The sequence below is a fragment of the Lolium rigidum genome, chromosome 6 (genome assembly GCF_022539505.1).
Source record: "Lolium rigidum isolate FL_2022 chromosome 6, APGP_CSIRO_Lrig_0.1, whole genome shotgun sequence".
NCBI classification, from domain to species: domain Eukaryota; kingdom Viridiplantae; phylum Streptophyta; class Magnoliopsida; order Poales; family Poaceae; genus Lolium; species Lolium rigidum.
In genome coordinates this window covers 222,925,606-222,945,800 of record NC_061513.1, presented here as the reverse complement: position 1 = coordinate 222,945,800, position 20,195 = coordinate 222,925,606, and the positions used below count along the sequence as shown (strand labels likewise).

At 45.1% G+C, this 20,195-nt stretch overlaps 3 protein-coding genes across 3 annotated transcripts; 2 read left to right on the top strand and 1 right to left on the bottom strand.

The window, feature by feature from the left end:
• Window positions 1-1,898: 1,898 nt before the first annotated feature.
• On the top strand, window positions 1,899-2,677 carry LOC124663788 (the record flags this gene model as incomplete). The annotated part of the gene is made up of 2 exons (XM_047201450.1): window positions 1,899-1,927; window positions 2,116-2,677. Coding segments are annotated over exons 1-2 (591 nt in total), but the record flags the coding sequence as incomplete, so codon positions are not given.
• Window positions 2,678-11,355: 8,678 nt separating this feature from the next.
• On the bottom strand, window positions 11,356-12,878 carry LOC124666032 (TLC domain-containing protein 5-like). The gene is made up of 4 exons (XM_047203375.1): window positions 12,407-12,878; window positions 12,029-12,289; window positions 11,838-11,933; window positions 11,356-11,727 (listed from the first exon to the last, which is right to left on the bottom strand). Exons 1-4 carry the CDS (start codon window positions 12,617-12,619, stop codon window positions 11,608-11,610), a joined length of 690 nt encoding a protein of 229 aa, XP_047059331.1. The 5' UTR covers window positions 12,620-12,878; the 3' UTR covers window positions 11,356-11,607.
• Window positions 12,879-18,156: 5,278 nt separating this feature from the next.
• On the top strand, window positions 18,157-18,853 carry LOC124660372 (zinc finger CCCH domain-containing protein 15-like). Its single transcript, XM_047198179.1, has one exon. The coding sequence runs from the start codon at window positions 18,157-18,159 to the stop codon at window positions 18,844-18,846; it is 690 nt and encodes a 229-aa protein (XP_047054135.1). The 3' UTR covers window positions 18,847-18,853.
• Window positions 18,854-20,195: the final 1,342 nt, after the last annotated feature.

Sequence of the window (20,195 nt, the reverse complement as noted above, 5' to 3'; positions counted from 1 at the left end):
CTCTCTAAGGTGGTTTGCGAGTACAATTCATAGTGTACTCATGGCATTGTCCCTGGCTATTTACTTGGCCAGACTTGGTGGAATCCGACAGATAAAGGAGTCAACGACGTCTATGCGAGCTAGGAACGTCTTCCCAGTCAGTTGCCTGTAGGGTTATGGCATGACTTGGGCCATGCGAACGCTTTTCGTCTGAAGTATTTCCGCTGTGTGATTGTTGATCTCCTGCCATTGCGGCTCTTATGTAAGTATTGGTCATATGACCTGTTGTAATCTTTTTATTTGGTACTGTAATGGATGATGTGTTTGATACCAGTTCGGTTATGCTTTCACGACACACTGATCATGGGATCGTGAATGTATGCATAACGGGTGTTTCGGACAGCTAGTCCGGGGCCCCACATCGCGGCCCATTAACACGCAGGGAGCTTGTAGGCCTTGGTTTTTCTGGTTTTTGTCGAGTTTTTTTTCTTGTTTTTCTTGGGTTTCGATTTTCATTGGTTTTTCTTCGATTTTTCGATTTGTTCTTTTTTCTTTTTTTTCTATTTTAACAAATTTAAAGTTAAGCAAATTTCAAATTCAAACAAATTTCAAAGTAAGCAAATTTTTAATCTTAGCAAATTTCAAATCTGAGCAAATTTCGAATCTGGGCAATTTTTAAATCTAAGAAAAATTCAAATCTGGACAAATTTGAATCTAAGCAAAGTTTTGAATCTGGAAAATTTTGAAATAATCGAACTAATAGGCCAAGCCCATTAAAACTTTTATGGTTAGCACCGCCCTTAGCACCCCTCGAAAGGGGGGGTGATATACACCGACCTGGTCGGTGCGGTGCACCCACCGCACACCCTCCCCAGCCTGTGGGCCGGCCCAGTAATGTTTTTTTCATTTCTGTTTTCTTTTTGCGTTCGATTTTAAATTCGTTCAAAATTTGGAAATCGTCCATAGTTCAAAAATTGTTCAGAATTAAAATTTTGTTCAAATTTCGAATTTCGTTCAATTTTTAAAAATCGTTCGAAATTTAAATTTGTTCAAATTTCAAAATTCTTCCAAAATTTGGAAATTCGTTCAAGATGAAAAATGTGTTCAAATTTTGAAATACGTTCAAATTTAAAAATCGTTCAAAATTTAAAATTTGTTCAAATTTGAAATTCGTTCAAGATTAAAAATTTATTTAAATTTCAAAATTTGTTCAAATTTTATCATACTTGAACATTTTTCAAATTTGATAATTTTCGAAAAATATTTTTAAACAGAAAAAAAACGAGAGAACAAAAAAGAAACACTGAAAAAGAAAACAAAAAACAAAAAAAAAGAAAAAAAAAGAAAAAAAACAGAAAAAAAACAGAAAACAGAAAAGGAAAGGAAAAGAAAAAGAAGAAAAAACGGTAAAAATCGCCTAACCGGGCCGGCCCACACCGCGCGCGGGGGTGTGCGGCGCGGTGCAGGCACCGACCTGGTCGGCATATAGGAATTCCCCTCGAAAGGCTCTCGATCAATTGAAGGGAAAACACCAATAATGGGCCGCGTGGGTTGAAAATCTGGAAGTACGGTAACAAGGTTGGTGGGCTTCCTGGTCCATTGTTCATATGGGCTGAACCCACGCTAAATTTCCACTCAAACAGTTCAGGGACTCTCCTCGGTCTCAGCTCTCCGCTTCTCACTCCAGTGGCAGTCCGGTCTGGTCTCCACCCGAGCGAAAGGGCGGAAGCAGCACCGCCGTCAGCCACCGGCGATTCGAGGTCAGGCGAGCCCTTCCCCTTCATTTCCTTCACAATCTTGCACCAATTTCTCTCCTTTCCTCTTCTTTTCTCGCGAGAAACCCTAGCCCGATTCCGCCTCATGAACCCTAACCAACATTCATTCCCCTTGCCGCGACAGCTGAGAGAGGCGGAGCGTAGATGATAGGCCCTGACGACAGCCCCGAAGGGTAAGCTCCAATTCTTTTTCATTTTGCGCAGCTAGGCTGCGAATCTACTTTGTTGTGTGTTGTGATAGCTGGATGCATGCGTACTGTTTGTATTTTGTTGCGTGCTGTAATGTTCCTGCGAGACTGCATCCATGTTGACGAAATTGCTAAAACATTGATGGCTTCTGTCTACGCTGGTGCCTTTCCAGGGTCAACCTGGATGAAAACATGCTGCCGTGTTCTGCAGCAGCGACAGCCGACCCGGAATCCAAGGTGCTCGATGACGACAACCTCCTCATTGAGATCATTGTCCGCCTCGGCTTCCCCACCAGCCTCGTCCGTGCGGCGCTGGTCTGTAAGCGCTGGTACAGCCTCGCTTCTGACCCCGCCGTCCTCCGCCGCTTCCGCAAGCTCCACCCTCCCCGACTCCTCGGATTCTATGTCAACACCGCCACCGGGGAGCATTTGTACTCCTCACGCTTCTTGCCGATCCTGCCCCGGCCTCCAGAGCTCGACTCTGTCTTCCGCCACGAAAGCTTCAGCTTGGACGCCTACGAGAACGGATGGACCTACGTTGCCGACTGCTGGAAGAACAACGTCTTAATCTACTTGAAACGCCACAATGGTGGTGCGAGAGGGCCCGATAGGGTAGTGCGCAACCCACTCTTCCCCGACAGAGTCATGGCCGTCATCCCAACACCGCCACGGCACCAACTCTCGGAAGGAAATGACATGGCAGTTGCTCATCTCCTCATCGAAGAAGGAGGTGACGGTTTGTCCTTCTCCACAGTTCAGCTCCCACAAGGGGTGGTGTGTGGCCAACATTTCTTCACAATTAAACCCCTGGGGCTCAAGTGTGGTGGAAGAACAAGGCGCGCTGTTGCGAGCTGATGATGGTTCGGGGGTATATCTTATCCATGTCAATGAGCTTCAGCTTGTCATCTGGCTCTACGAGGGGGGCAACTGGTTGCTGGTGGCTACCATCTGTTTGCTTCAGATGTGTGCTGATTTGAGAATCTCAGACTGCAGGCTTGAGAATGGGAATGAAGGTTTTGTGGAGATAACCATGGTGGGGCCCAATGCTGAGTTTGTGTTACTAGAGACACCTCTGTGCACATTTCACTGGGATATTAAGTGCAGGACGCTGCGTAAAGTGCATGAGATCACACGAAATGATACATGTTTGCGTCGTATCCATCCTTTTATGATGATCTGGCCTCCTACATTCCCTGCGCTCAAGGATGATCCTTCAAGGTTTGTCTTTTGGCCTTTGAGCAATATTACTTTAGTTTATTTTTTTGTTGTCTTACCATAAGCGTAGAGCAGGAAACAGTTATAATATCGATGTTGCACGGGTGAATGAGGGTGCCCGCTGTGCATGGGTGCATGGTCGGCAAGCCTAGAAGGAGAATGGGGAATTCGGGGATAGATAAGATAAATTGGGGTTTAGCCTTTAAACTTTGATCTCAACCTATTATGTCTTGGTTTGCTAATACTTACGAGTTACCAGAATGCTGCTGTATAAAGAAATCAATTGTCCATGTCTGTTTGCTGAAGCATGCCCTCTCTTACTGATTCAGTTATGATGTTTGTGGTTATGAAAGTTGTCTAACTCAGATGTACCACAATGAAGATTTTCCCCTTAAAACCAAATGTGTAAGTATAACCCAATCTAGCTAACAACGCGATACCTAGGCTCCAACAGTTTTACTTTCTTGTGACCAGTTTGTATGCTCTACTGGGTAGACTGTAACGGCTGTAGCATTTTGACTTCCATCCTTTGAATTTTGATGTAAAAGTAGATGTTTATATTTGGTTCTCTAGATCGTCCAATGCTTAATTATCTTCCAACCTGACCATTAATTGTATTTTGGCTGGGACAGTGGTGGCAAGTGAAGATCAGGAAGGCCTCGATCAACTAGTGAACCGAGCTGCGCTTCCTTGCTTAGCAGCTTGGGTGGTGGCAAAATTATGGTGAAAACGAAGCCATCGGGAAAAAAAAACTCTATATGTGCATGCTAGGGCCTAGGGGGATGTGAAATGTAACACCTGAATTGAAGCGGCAGAAATAACAGTGAAGAAACCTGAAAGTTTATGCAACCGAAACAATCGACAAGCAAGTTGCTTAGCTATTAGCAGTATTAGTTTATCATCATATCTTTATCATAAGAGCATCCTTCCAAGCGAGATGTATTGGACATGTTTTGGGGTATCTTTTGTGAGTAGTTCTTCGGTTTGATTCTCAAAGTTGGTGTAAGTGCATGATGATCCACATTGTTGCATTGGTTCTCTGTTGTTGGTGTTTCGTTAGACGATTCTAAGAGTCACGCACCCTTGTGGTTCCAATATGTATGCCTGCTGCCTGGTGCGGTGAGAATGTCTCAGAGCATCTCCAGTCGCGTCCTCCAAAGCGGTGCGGTGAGAATGTCTCAGAGCATCTCCAGTCGCGTCCTCCAAAGCGATTTGGAGCGGCCCGGACAAAAAAATGTTCTCAGCAGCGTCTCCTAAAGTCGCTTTTTGTCCGGCGCCTGAGCCCGTCCTCGCACCACAGTCCCCTAAAGCCGCTTTTTGTCCGGCGCATGAGCCCGTCCCCGCCCCACAGGCAACGCTCTGGGCACGCCGGACACAACGAAAAGCGAGGCGAAGCGGGGTCTGACCCGTCAGCGGCACATTGATTTTAACCTAACCGTCGCCTACCTCGCGGAACATTGATTTTAACCTAACCGTCGCCTACCTCGCGAAGGAAGTTATTCGCGCGCAGTGACACACGACGGCATCTTTGCCTTAATGGCGACAGAGGGGCAGGCGAGACGTCTCGTTGGTGCTGCGCAGCCTCCACGCGGCGCCGGCGTTCGCACGCCACCGCGTGTTCCCACGCTTTCTTTCCGCCTCTTCCCGCGCTTTCTTCCCGACGCCGACGTCTATAAAAGGCCCTCCCGGCTCAATGGCAGCCACCACAGCCGTCGGCACCCCTTTCTCCGCCACAAGCATAACCGTCGTCGCTCCACCGCCGTCTCCTCCACCACCAGTGCGCAATGATGAACCGCCCTGGCGATGGCCAGTTCCCTCCACCGTCGTCTCCTCCAGCACCACCTCCACCACCGGATTCGCAGTTTGGCATCGACGTCGCCGCCCGGGAAGAGCGGCGGCGGCGAGGGACGGAGAATTGGCGTACATATCGTCAGGAGCGGCGGGAGGCACTCGAGCATCAGGCTCGCCAGCAGCGTGAGGCGGCGCACGCGGCGTATGTAGCGGCGGTCTACGCCCCTGGCCCCGCAGCTGACGAGAGCGCGGCGGCAGCAGCGTGGCAGGAGGAGGCGCTGGCGGTCACAATTGCGGCGTTCGACGCCTCCACGGTAGAAGAGGCGCAGCGGCACCGGACGGAGGAGATGAGCCGGCGGTGGGATGATTTGCGCCGGTGCCAGCGCAAGGAGCGGGAGGCGCAGTACCATGAACAGCGGGAGGCGATCGAGCGCCGGCGGCGGGGGGCGATCGAGCGCCGGCGGCGGGAGTCGATGGAGCGCTCGCAGCAGCTGGCGGCGGAGGAGCGTCAGCAGCGGGAGGCGGCGCTGGCGGCAACGGAGGCGGCCTGGGGGAGGCGGGCGGAGGAGTTGGCGGCGGCGATGATGGAGGCGCCAACGGATGAGGAGGAGGCGCCAATGGAGGAGGAGGAGGCCGAGGCGGAGGAGGAGGAGACCGAGGTGGAGGACGACGATGAGTTCGAGTGGTCCGACGATGACGGGCCGCACCCGGATGAGAAGGCCGATCAGCAATGCGCGCTCGTCGAGTCCTTCGAGTCGGAGAAGAAGCTCCAGGACGCCGCCCGTGCCCGCGAAGAGACGCAAATTCACCGTGCCGTCGAGCTCTCCCTCCAGGCGGCACAGCAGGGGAGGGCAGGCGACGACGCACTGCTGGAGCAGCGGCGTCTGGCCACCGCCCTACGCATGAAGAGGCGGCGCGCGCAGCAGGAGCTGCGGCGGAGGGGAGGCGACGACGGGGCAGGGCCGTCGAACGCACCGCCGGGCGGTCAGTAGGGTAGGGTTTAGATGAAATGTAGCCGTTCTCATTCAAACTTTATAATATATAATCAAATTTGAATAAAAAACTTTATTTTCGTGCACTAATATTTATTTGGGGATTTTGTTTGGGGGACGCGACTGGGGCACGCCGTCCCCTAAACGCGACACGAATAAAACACGTCCCCTAAACGCTCAATCCGACGCCGTTTGGTGACGGTTTAGGGGACCCGACTCACATGGGCTAATTTGTTTAGACCTGTGAGGATAGTCGGTGTATGCAGTTGTGAACCTAGGACCACGACAGTAAGGAGCTCACTCGTGGTTCTTTGAGCTAGTTCCGAGGAAAAAATTGTACAAGGTATATTTCGAAGATGTGAAAATTGCAGCTCACATTAACCTGGTATTTGGCCTTGGCTTCACCCAATTTCCGCTTTACTGTTTCAAATGTGGACTAATCTGCTGTGCTTGAGCTAGGCCAGTAAGAAACGTTTGTGCATGAATATTTATAAGATGTTTTGTGGCTTGTTTGTTTATTTATTTATTTATTTAGTTTATTGCACTTATTATTGAGGTGTGCTGGTTGGTTAGCTGATTTCCTGAACTGATAAGTAGAATCAAGACACATGGATACGGTTTGATGGATTTAACTTATGCATATCTCTGTCAACAATAGCCACATCAGCAATCAAAGAATTGAGTTGTTGATTAACTGATCCATGCTAGGGTGGAGGATGATAAGAAGGGACAATCAATTTTAATCATTGCTCTCAGTATTAAAATTGAGTTGGTTTTGATGTCAAATTAACTTTGATGCCTCTGCCCCACATAGGCCAATTAGGGTCTTGGCGTCTTTTAGGAGCCCAATAGAATAGCGGGAACTCCCGTGCCGGCCCCTATGGACAGGGCGCCGGACAGAAGCGTCAGTGCTCCTCGCCACGTTGGATTTTGACAGTGGGGCCGTCCTGCCAGCCATACAACCCAAATCCTACAACTATTCCTCCAGTTGCCCCCTCACACCCGCCAGTCCATTTTCCCGCTCGCCACTCCAATTCCAGCGCACCGCTCTAGGTCGCGCCTAGAGGACGCCGCCGCCGCTACTTCCAGCATCCTCCGAAAAGAAATTCGATGACGCCGGTGAAGCCGCACAAGGCCCCATTGAAGGAGATGCCGACCATGACAGCGGAGGCTTGGCAGGCCGAGCGCAACCAGTGCGCCATCTTGATGGTGGACTGCAAGAGGCAACGCAAGGCTAGCGAGGCCAACCAGCCCTGCGGAGGAGGTGGCGGCGCAGGTCAGCCTCAGCATTGGAGTCATGCAATCTGAAGGCGGCTACTATGTCGGCACCGGACGTAGTCAAGGGTGCACCACCGCCAGCTTTTCGAGGAGTGTCACATTGTCATCGGCGTTCTTCACCGAGCCACCGCTACTATGGCAAATGCATGTCGACTCCCCTGATATAGGCGAGAGCAAGGTGACCGTCGATCCCCACGCCACCTTCTCGATCGTCACTACACCGCGACATTAGGGCTTTCGCCTCGACCTCAACCACCCCGTCGACACCTACACCGAGCCACCTGCTTTGCGCCAGGGATCTGGAAATGAAGGTGGGCACCCAAGGCTATTGGGAGCGCCGGTATGGGCAACCCCTCCCTAGAACAACCGGTTCCCCTAATAGCTCTGTGTTGGCGCCCGTGGAAATGCTTAATGATCTTTCTTGTTGTATAGTCCTACTTGACAGGCTGAGACAACAAAAAAAAGTGCTCGAAAAGAAGTGAACAAACCACCTGAACTTGAATCTTTATAAGTAGGAAATGTATTACTCCCTCCGTTCCAATAAAAGTTTCTCAACTTTTTCTAACTACTCCCATCCATATCTAGACAAAGTTGAGAAGCTTTTTTAGAAGCGGAGGGAGTATCTGTTTTCCCTTGTGTTTTCTTCTATGTTCAGTTGACTGCACTTATTGGCAATAGTGTCCTGGTTGGTTAGCTGATCCCCTAAAACTGATGAGCAGCATCAAGGTACATGGATATGGTTTGATGGATTTAGTACTCCTACACGAAGTGAGTAGGAAAGGTGTTATTTGGCTTGCTTGCTTGTGCTTTCTTTTTTGTTTAGTTGACTGCACTTATTATTGACAAGTCTTGGTTGGTTAGCTGATTTCCTAGAGAGATGAGTAGCATCAAGGCACATGTATATGGTTCGATGAATTTAATTTTTTGTGTATCTCAGTCAATAATAGTTACATCAACAATTAAAAGAATTCAGATGTTGATTAACCATTCCATGGTACGGTGGAGGACGATAAGAAGGGACAACCAATTTTAATCATTATTCCTGAGGTTAAACCTGAGTTAGTTTTGATGATGTTGGAGTATTTGGGGTATTTCTTCAAGCTTGGTCAATGGCAATATGTGGTGATGTACTATTGGGAGATACTATCACTCCTGCATGACCAACCAGTGCAGGCACGATCGGCACCATGATAATGTCATTATGGTGTTGTTTCTCTTTACATTTATTATGAGGTCAATTACCCAGAATGAACAAACGTAATTGAAAGATTATTTGGCTTGCATGTGTTTATTCTTTGTTAAGTTGACTGCACTTATAATTAACATGTCCTGGTTGGTTAGCTGATTTCCTAGACTGGTGAGCAGCATCAAGGTACATGGATATGGTTCGATGGATTCAATTTTTTTGCACATCTCAGTCAACAATATCCCCATCAACAATTAAAAGAATTGAGCTGTTGATAAACTGTTCCGTGCGAGGGTGGGGGATGATAAGAAGGAACAACCAATTTTAATCATTATTCTTGAGGTTAAATAAAGTTGAGTAAGTGTTTTTGATGTTGGAGTATTTGAAGTATGCAAGTTGTGATTTCTTGTTGAGATTTATATATGCGCTTACTTCAGAGCCATCTTGATTACTTATATTTCTTAAAGCTTCCTGAATTGAATGACAATGGAACCGGTTCTCTAACGTTGAGGAGGCAAGTTAGGAAAAAAACAAGGAAGAGATTGTAGAATAAGCACCCTATCATGTAGGGTAATTAATTGCTACAGATATTTCTGTTGGCATAAAAGGTTTAAACTAAGTTTTTTACACCAAAATTTTGTTTAAATGTAATTACTCTATATACATAAAATAAATTTGTATTATGTAATTTTATCCTAGTTATTTTGGCCGTAATAACCATGTGGCTTGGAAGAAGGAAAGTTAGGGTATTGTAGCTTTTCTAACTTTCTTTGACGATCCGGTTCCAATGACAGTATGCAGTGATGATGTATTGGGAGATATAGACTCGCTGCATGACCAACAAATGCAGATGCAGGTATGATCGACAGCGTGAGACTGTGGCATTATGGTTACATTTATGATGGAAGGTGAATTAGGTTCCCAGAATGAGCAAACGCAGCATGTGTAACAACAGAAACCGTACGGTTTGAAATCATACATATACGCCAGTGAGTGAGAAGGCAAAGCAGTGATCGTCAACTGTTGTTGTTTCTGCACAACAGTCAAATTGAATTGCTACAGTATGTATATGTTACATGCATGATCCTTTCTCTGGCCGCCGCTGGTCTATTCTTCCCGAGCTTGTACCTGACCATCCGCAGGATCCTGAGGAACCATTAGGCGCTCACCGGTTGCAAACCTGTCGCCATCGCCCTTAGAGAAATACACAACATCCAAGTAGTTTCTACATGCAGAAATAGTAGGAGGGGTAGTTGAGATGGGTACAAAATACCTTGATGAGTATCTGGTAATCTGCCGTCAGGGTGACATGGGTTAGGTACGGCCCTCCCACCATCCGTGTCATATTTCAAACCCAAATTCGAAAATATGTAGCTTAGGCAAAAATACAAGTCTAAATAAACAGTCTTAAGGAACCCCCCCTCTCAACCTGTGTGTAACTTAGCGTTCAGAACATTATATAACTTAGTCTGAAACTAAATAATATCACATTAATGAGTACCAATGTCCAAAAAATTCCCGTTAGTCTACACTTGTTATATAACTTAGTCTGAGACTAAAAATTATTTGGCTTGCATGTTTTCTTCTTTGTTAAGTTGACTACACTTATTATTAGCATGTCCTGATTGGTTGGCTGATTTCCTAGACTGGTGAGCAACATCAAGGTACATGGATATGGTTAGATGGATTCAATTTGTTTTTTGGCACATCTCAGTCAACAATAGCCACATCAACAATTAAAATAATTAAGCTGTTGATAAACTGTTCCGTGCGAGGGTGGAGGATGATAAGAAGGGACAACCAATTTTAATCATCGTTCTTAAGGTTAGAGTTGAGTTAGTTTTGTTGATGTTGGAGTATTTAGAGTACGCGAGTTGTTATGTCTTATCGAGATTTATGTACGCGCTTACTTCATCGGGGTGATGTTTTAGCTCTTGGGTGCATATAGTACCTTTTGTTTTGAAATGCATCTTTGATATAATTTGAAATGTTAAAAAAATCAAATAAAAAATTCACTTGTACAACTTCACATGCTGCATGTGCATACAGGCTTTCCCTGAAAAAAAGACTTGTCATTTGGGCTGGGTAAAAAAGGATAAAATTTCATGGTAAAAATAAGAATTCTTGTGAGACATATGTCTTTTTTACATCGATCAGAAAAAATATCGGATTTTTGCGAAAATGTATGAACACACATACATTGTCAAGGTGTATATGCGAAATTTATATTGGAACTTTTTGACAATCAGAAATATGTATTTGAGGGGGAGGGAGCATATGCACCTGGGAATAGCAAATTAGCACCACTGGAGTTTAGGTATTCGAAATAGCGAAATACATAAATTATCTCAAGTACTCTCCAACTTATCTTGAGCCATCAGTCAGATTGAATTCAGCGATGTATTGAGAGATACTGTCACTCCTGCATGACTAATCAATGTAGGTATGATCGATAGCATGAGACAATGGTATTATGGTGTTGTTTCTCTTTACATTTATGATGGAGGTGAATTAGGTTCCGAGAATGAGCAAACGCTAGGTCCATTTTGGTGTCACCACTCCTTCTTGAAGGGCGTTGAGGATACCCCATCTCCATTCCTCCCCAAGTACCGAGGGAAACCCTAGGTCCATTTTGGTCCGGGCAGCAGCGTCGTATCGACGTCGCATTCCTTCTTGAAGGTGCTGCCTTGGTACTTGGTGATCCGGGGTGCTTGCCGCGTGGTGGGACAATTCTGGAGGGTGCTATGGTTTTGGGGTGCTATCGTTGTGTCGATGTGCCCCTGGCCCTGGCTTCCTTTGTATCTTTTCCTTGTGTTGGGCATGTTTGTGCTGTTGCCCCAGCGTTTTTCTTTTGTTTGCTTGAACTGTTGTATGGTGTGGTTGCTTTATTTATAAAGCGGGGCGAAAGCCTATTTCGAAGAAAAAAAAAGAGCAAACGCAGCATGTGTAACCACAGAAGAAAGCGTACGGTTTGAAATCATATATACGCCAGTGATGAGTCAGGAGGCAAAGCAGTGATCGTAAACTGTTGTTGTTTCTGCACGCACGAGACGACAGTCAAATTGAATTGCTACAGTATATATGTATATGCATCGATGACAATTGGTATGGTACAGGCCCACGATCCGATCCTTTCCCCCCCAGAGGCCAGAGGAGAATCGCTCAAGGTTTCAAGCAACATACTCCATATGTGCATCGATGGATCAGTTGTCGGCGACTTTGGGCGCCGCTGCAGGTCGCTTCTTCCCGAGCTTGTACCTGACCATCCGTAGGATCCTGAGGAACCAGTAGGCGCTCACCAGTTGCAAGCCCGCCGCCATGGCCTGGAAAAATAGAGAAAAGCTCCAAGCATTTATACATGCAGGAGAGGAAATAGTGGAGAGGTAGTTGAGATTGGTTGCGAGATAATGTACTGTATATGGGTACAAAATACCTTGATGAGGATCGGGTAATCTGTCGTCAGGGTGACATAGGTTAGGTACGGCCCTCCCACCATCCGTGCCACCGAGAAGGTCGCCGCAAACAGAATCTACAGACACAAGCATGGAGAGGAGAGGGAAACAGTTAATTCACGGCCGGCGAAGAAAGAGCGAGGAAGAAGGGGAGAGGTCGACATATACGTACGTCGACGGTGAGGTTGAGGTCGGTGTCCTTGACGCCGAGCTCCTTGAGCATCTCCCTGAGGTGCAGCAGCGGGCTGGAGATCTCAGTGATGAACATGCAGGCCATCATCTCCGTCCCGCACCTCTGGTACGCGAGGCCTGCGCCGATGCCGACGATGCTGACGAGGTGGTGCACGGTGTTGTCGAGCCGCACGTCGCCGTTGAGGTGGCAGCACGCCGCGTCGTAGATCATGTACGACAGCGTCACCGCCAGCGACTTCATCTGCAGCAGCCGCGCGCGCGCGCGAGCGCGAGATTATGTCATGCACGGGTCAGTTGCTGCATGCACGGGCCGGCGTGTATCACGGATCACCGCGAGATCGATGGAGGGTTACCTGGCGCTGGGAGGAGGGGCGTTGAGCGGGCAGACGGGGCAGGACCAGTCCGCGACGGAGAGGCAGGACATGCCGACGGCGGCGACGGCGTGCATGGTGGACACGGCGCGGTTGCAGAACTCGTACGACCGCTTCGGCATCAGCGCCCGCATCACCAGGAACGCCGTCGACCAGAAGGCCAGCCCGGTCACCACGTAGCTCACGACGAAGTCTTCCATCGTGCACGATCCCCCACCCCGTCGATCGTCGGCCGGCGGCGAGAGGACCTCTTGGTTCGCCGACGACGGCGAAGAACGATGTAGCGGGGGGTGCCGTGCGCGCGCGGGAGAGGAGACAACAACAATGATACCGAGCAATCTGCGACGCGAGTATATAGCGGCAGAGGTCACGGAGGCAGCGTGAGTGACAGGCGCGGAGTCGGAGTAGAATACTGTTGTGAAGCTTTCGTTTACAGAGGTTTTCAATGGGGGCGGTTGGGGACGGATACGGGTCAAGCTCCAGCCCGCTGGGCGTGCATACCTCGGGAAATTATTCGATGCGCAATCAAGGCCGCGCAAGCCCGATTAATTCCTTCCTGACTCTGATTACTACTTGCACGCCGCAGGCGCGCGATGGATTTTCCATCGTGTTTTAATTTTGGACGCCAGCCAGCTATTCCACGTTGCACCCTACCTTGATGATCCAGGGTCTAAGTCCTAACCGGTGTGGCATCCAAATTTAGGCCCCAAAAGAAGCAACAATTTTTTTTTCCTAAATTGTCTTATAGTAGTACTCCCCAACCGCCCCCTGAGCTACAAGAAATAATCGACCTAAGGGCTACAAGAAAAGCTTGAGACCTCTGAGCGGCTCGAGATCGACTCGTTTTTTAGCTCGGCTCGAGATCGACGCAAAAACAAATGACCCGAGTATGAGTGTCTTATATAGCTCAATTGGAACACGAGTTGATCTTGAGCCAACACTAGCTCGCTCGATTGAGTTCGACAACTCGAACCGTGTGCAATAATTTTGTTATATAATGGAAGTACATGTAACAATTTATTATCTTATTGTTGTGGATGCGATTTATTCTTTGTAATTTGATTAAGAGAATATAGAAGGTTAATTTATTCATTCTATATATTGTGGATGTTATTTTCGAACCTTCTATATGCAAGATAAATTGAAAATTTATTATTTTTCTTAGCTCAAAAATAGCTCCAGATCGACGATTGTTACAAGCTAAGTACATGAACCAACTTTTCCAGCTTGACCTTTAGCTCGATTCAGTATGACCTCCCTCTAATATTTGTATAAGTTGAGCTAAGTTAAGTCTAACTCGCTCAAACTCTGCTCGTTTGTAGCTCTATTCAGAATCAAACCCTCGGTCCCTCTGATTCAGAGCGCAACAAGTGCTCCACTTAGCCTCCTAATCTTCCTTTACTTTCATAAAGCATAAATAAATTTTGTCTGGGGCAAAAAAAAATTACGCTATCGTAGAAAAAACAACTTCCACATAAATACTGCAAATATCACTTTTGCTTCTATGTAACGAAAAAACCCTCGCATTTGCCGGTATGTAGCAAAACAAAAGAAAAAGACCAACATTGCCGGAGACCTCAACCAAAGTTAATGTTAAATAGTTTTTATCTTTTTGAAACTTCAGAACACTATTTCTGAATTGTTCAAAAAATGGGTTATGTGTTGCCAGAGAGGCAAATGTCCGCGTATGATATGAATATGTAATACTATTTCTATAATGCATTGTATCATATTTTTATTATATTTATTGATTTATAGAATCTCAATGAAACATTATGTTCCAGATCTATTTGATATTAATTTTTCTAGTTCTACGTGCTATTGTACGGTATCTAATTGTCAAGTTACCTATGGTGTCGGTATCTAACCGCTATCATGCAACACAGCCTCACAAAAAAAATTGATATGGCAACTAATTAAGAAAGAGAAATGATTAGAGTCACATAGGTGGATACCATCTCATAATTAATATTATTAGATAATAAATAATGTCAAATAGATTTATGCACTATCTTTGTTTTGATATTTTGCAAAATGATAAATATAATAACCATATGAAACTACTACATGATGGCATGCATTATGAAGATGTTATCATACTATCATATGCATGATATTATTATATAATACTATCCGTTATGACTAGTATTATTATGATTTATTATCATTAACTGCAATGACACAACAGCTTTTTTCATGCAGCGATGTACTATCTTTAATGGATTGTGCTCTCTAAGGCACGTGACCCAGATTAGCATTCCGTAGGGAATATGTCAATTGCATGCATACATCCCAACTCCACGGAGGTTTCCTTTTGTTTTTCAAACTTTAAAATATTTTATCTCTTGAACCGTAAGTTAAAATTTAGATTACTTTTCACGGTTAGCTTTTTCACGATAAGATCTTCGAAACTAGATCTCCTGTTGATATCTTTTGAGATTTTTTTTTTATAACGTAGTTGCCAGATTACAGTCACTTTGTCACCATGTTAGCCATAGTTGGTTAACAGGTTAGAAGTTAACATATTTTTAAATAAAAATTAGAGTTGATCGAATATATGATCTCTAAATATGTAGATCATTTCTCTACGGAAAAACACATATAAAAATTATCTGGTAATTGTTAACTAATAACCTGGCAACAACGGCGCTATAACCTAGCAACTGCCATCTAAAAAAATGCCGTGAAACCTAGATTGGAGCAAAGCTTTTTCCCTGTATAGAAAAATTAAAATTGGCACTTAAATATGACTCCATTTTAGGCTGCCACCAAAAATGCCAACGCCAAATGTCAAACATCTATCGCGATTTACCACTATATCGCGTCTGTAGCGAGGTAGCAAAAAAATTGGATATAGCACAGTGTATGTTTCTCTAAAATGTTATATCGCGTTATTTTCCCCTTTGGTCTTGAGTTGTTTTTGCGATGTGAGTGTAGTACTACCTTGTTAGGGATTATAAATCCCCAGGGCCAATTCGCTAAGACCGAGAAAATCAATAATTTTCTTCATTAATTACTGCATGAATCTATAGTTTTACACGCATGAGATAAGAGAGAGAGAAAGGAGAACATACATTGTGTGAGAGAGGAAATTCCTTATATTGTCTAACAATTTTAAAAACCTTATAGACCTTATAATCCCTAACGGAGGGAGTACACAACAACCGTGTGAAATGTTCATGAGCATTATATAAGCCCATACCTGTTTTAGAAAACCTTAACCACATCTCTCCCACAGGTACTCATATGTCTTGTTTTCTCTCTCTCCCTCTCCCTCTCCCTCTCCACTCTCTCTTAGAGCATACACACCCACCCACACAAACTGACATGTGCACATTGTTAGAGATGTCATCACTTCATCCTTCTCTAGATTTGGCCCAAAGGGCGTCTTGGAAGGAGGTGAAGAAAAAAGTGAGGCGAAAATATTGGAGGAGCAGAGAAGTTTACCACTACACGACATGATGATAGGAGGAGGTCGGGCCACGCGACACACATGGTACGAAAGGATGAGGGTGAGGAGGAGGCGGACATCGAAGGAGTAGTGAAAAGTAGGAGACTAGAGGATATGGCAGTGCGAGATAAAATGGTGAGGGCGAGGCCATAATTGGCGTGGGAAGAGATCTCTTCGCCTTACTTCCTGATCCGTAGGTGATGCGGCCCTCTAGGATCCATTGTCTACGTAATTGGATGCCTCGTTTGATATGGAGGATCCACTGCCTAGAGTGGAGGACAACGATTACTAATTCGCTCGTGGCCACAACATGGTCCCTGACAGTGGCGAATCTAGGATTTTGCGTTAGGGTGGGGCAACTAGACACAATTTTTTTTCAATACCATAAAAATAACCATACAATTGTATGGGTATATAAGAACAACAGAAATATATTTATAAGGTCTCACAAGCATCATACAATTCAATGATTACATATAAAATATCTAAAATACGCATACAGTAATATTACATGAATGCTTCTTCTTCAGGGACAATGCTTTTTTAGTGTAATACGAATGAGGTAATAATATTTAAAACTTGCAACTCCAAAGAAGTAAAGAGCTAGACTGATTAGAGAATCGCGGACGAAACTTGCGTATGGGGCTGGCCGTTGGTCGTGCCTACGCGCGCGACCATTCTGTTCCCTTGCTCTTCTCTCTTTTAGTAGTAATCTGCAGCGTTGCCTGCTCGCTTTTTCGCTGCTTCCAATCGTCCACTTGCTCGATCAAACCGAAACACTTCTGATCGAAACTGCAGTATCGGGACTTGCGGCTAGGGCAGATTTGGGGATCGAGAGAACAGCAGCACACGATTACTGAAAGAAAATAAAAACCGCATCGATATGGACTAGCGTCGTCTTTTGCTTCCTGGGCAGCTGGGCTAGGCCTAGAGATATCATTTTCTGTATTTTTTTCAAATATATATTATATAGTAGGATTATTGGACCAAATTTTTAGGGTGGTCCTAGCCCCACTTCCACCCTGTTGGATTCGTCCATGGTCCCTGACCCCAAACAACCTCATGGCGACTACTAGTTGAGCATTATGACTGTCCGCTAGTGGCTATTGCAAAGATTGCTATGTTACTAAATTAACCGTTGTCCCTCTTGCGAATATTTGAATCCGCTAGTGGCTATTACAAAGATTTCTATGTTCCTAAATTAACCGTTGCCCCTCTTGCGAATTAAATTATCTTGGTAAATAAATCATCCTACTAATTGAATTGTCCAATAAATCATGCTAATAAGCTTATTATGCTTTTGTTTTCTACTGTACTATACAGTGACTGAAGTTAATAATTGTACTTATAATAATATTTTCAGAATTATAGGTGCTAACTATATTATAATCAAAGTTTATGTGTTTTATTTTCTAATATATTTGTGCTAGTGGTTTTCTAATTTAAGTTGTTGTTTGAACTTGGGCTAACGTTTTCCCAACTAAAGTTGCTATTTGCTAACTAATTTATAGTATAATGTGAGTACTTAGAACTATTTATCTCAACTCAAAAACCCTAGTCAAGGATGTTGATAGGTTTCAAGAAACTATTGTCAATGTGAATACTGAAAGAATATTTCGTCTTTATGAGATACACAGATGTCAAACTTGGATTTGAACTCTGGTGGGCTGGAGGTACAACTACCCTCCTAATTGGTGACATGCCTAGTACTCCTATACTTTTTTTATATAATCATTAAACCTAAACGTCCATTTATTTGTAAACGGATTCGCAGATGGAGTATACGTGTAGTCTATGTTCGTTTCTAGCTTGAGTTTAAACCAGCTTTATAACCGGTGCTGCGTGCCGTGTTCTATGCCGTGTTGGACGCTGGGACATCACCGAGTCGGCTCGTGTTGGTAGTTGCTTGCCAGGTATAAATACAAGTATACTTTGTATGAACCAACCGTGTGAAGAATCAATACGAAAATATCAGAGGTTCGATACATCCAATCTAGCTCCTTTTTCGAAAATATCAGAGGTGCGATACATCCAATCTAGCTGCTATCTTTTTGCAATACGTGTGCAACTCTGTGGATCGGTCGTGTACGTCCGTCGTGTCGCCGCAGATTATCGTCTACTCCCTTCGTTCCTTTTTAATTGACTTGGATTTAGTACAAATTTGTACTAAATTCGAGTCAATTAAAAAGGAACGGAGGGAGTACGTCCGAAGTACAGGGCGCATTGGGGCTGGGCCAACATCTTTTCCAATTGATACCCAGGAATCCCCGAACCCTACCCATCCCCATGTCCGACGGCGGCGTCAGCGAGCCCGGCGCCGCGCCGGTGTGTAACTTTATCCGGAAGCCACCGAAGAATATTCGGAAGCGTCCCGCCGCGTCTGCCGGCTCCGATGACGAAGAAGGCCGCGACGACGATTCGGGCGTCATCGCGGCGACGCGCTCTAGGAAGCCGCCGTCTACTACCAGCAAGCTCTTCTTCTCATCCGCCGTCAACTCCTGCGAGCCCCGCCGGTTCCAGTTCGAGTCGTCCAGGACAATCCAGTCCTCCACCGACAACCGCGCCACCGCGACGCTCGAGACGGAGACGGCGTACGACCGCGACGCGCGCGCCATCCGCGAGCGACAGCTCAAGCAGGCCGAGGCGTCCGTCAAGAACGACCCCACCGCCTCCGGCTCCTCCTCCGGGGATGTCTACAAGGGGATCAACGGGTACACGGATCACAAGGCTGGATTCCGGCGGGAGCACACGGTGTCCGGAGAGAAGGCCGCTGGCGCGCACGGCCCGCTGCGGGCGCCGGCGTACATACGCAACTCCACGCAGATCGACTACCAGCCCGGCATCTGCAAGGACTACAAGCAGACGGGGTACTGTGGCTACGGCGATGCCTGCAAGTTCATGCACGACAGAGGTGACTACAAGTCTGGGTGGCAGCTCGAGAGGGAGTTTGACGAGGCCGCGAAAGTCCGCAAATGATGCATAACCATGCGTTAAATGGACAATATTTTCTCAAAGTTTCTACGGCGCTTTAGCAACGATCTCAAACACTCTCTTAGCCCTTGTTTGGCACTATAGTTTTAGTGGTGATAATTTTCATCAAATTTTAAATCCTCACTTATTCTAAATGCATGTTTGGTGCTAGAGTATGAGCGAGTTTTTCTTTTTAGTAGAGTATGAGCGAGTTTAATCTTCACTTATCCCCATTATTTTCCCTAAATTTTAGTGTATTTTAAATCCTTAATACTCTGTCTCTACCTAGTGTACTGTGGATGAGGTTTTGTAGGTTTAGGTGATGGCACAGATTTCACCCAACACTCTAGTGTCAAACAAGGCATTAGGACGTATTTTCTCAAAGAAATTCATGATGGGCCTGAAGTTACAACATTTGCTACACACGAAATGAAATTTAAATTTGATTGTGTAAAATTATATACTATTTATTATTAACACAAAATAAATTTACATGAACTAACCACATACTAGAGTATTTGTTAGTGATGGAAGGCTCAAACCAAATAACATACCGAGTAGAGGCATGCATGTCAAGTCTTGATGATCTTGTATCTTCTCAGGACATGAGGGCAACCGACATTATTTCATAAGAAACGTCAAATGTTTAGCTACTTCGATATCTTAAGATGTTGTCTAGATATAGCCATATAGGGTCAGAATATTCAGAAACTCAATTCGGCTCCCGGGTGCGTATGATCCCTCTACCATAAAAATATATTTTCAAGTGTTAAAAAATTTTGATAAAAAATTTTACATGTACATCTCCATAATATATATGTATTCGTCAAGTTTCACGAAAAAATGAAATTTTTTTGTAGTCTATATGAAAAAGAGAAAATTTATCTTGTGACAAGTCTTCATTTCAGCACCGAATTTTGTCTTTTTTACATACCCCACATGACATGTCGATTTTTCATGAAACGACTTTGTGAGCACGTAGCACATGAAGATGTACGCGAAATTTTTGTTTCAATTTTTTTGACATTTTAAAATGTATCTAACATGTATTTCAAAATAAAGGGAGCATACGCTCCCATGTACCAAAACATCACTCCCACATATTCACAGAAACTCAGCAAATATACTCACCTGTCGTTTGTCATGAAGCATTAATATACTCAAATAAAGATCGGTGCTGAAATAACATAAAGATCGGTTGCATTATGCATAGCGGTTGTCATTTCGCTCGATCAAGGGCCTACGGCTCCATTTAGTTGTAACATTTAACATCAGACAGCAATGCAACCACGGTATCCTACTCGATAGGACATGATTGATGGTGATCGTGACACTATTTCATCTGGCTCTTTGAT

Coding starts and splice junctions, on each gene's coding strand:
- LOC124666032 (XM_047203375.1), bottom strand. CDS start 12,619: ATGGAAGACTTCGTCGTGAGCTACGTGGTGACCGGGCTGGCCTTCTGG. Junction 11,934..12,028: donor ACCTCAACCTCACCGTCGAC/GTACGTATATGT, acceptor TTGTGTCTGTAG/ATTCTGTTTGCGGCGACCTT. Junction 11,728..11,837: donor ATTACCCGATCCTCATCAAG/GTATTTTGTACC, acceptor CTATTTTTCCAG/GCCATGGCGGCGGGCTTGCA.
- LOC124660372 (XM_047198179.1), top strand. CDS start 18,157: ATGTCCGACGGCGGCGTCAGCGAGCCCGGCGCCGCGCCGGTGTGTAAC.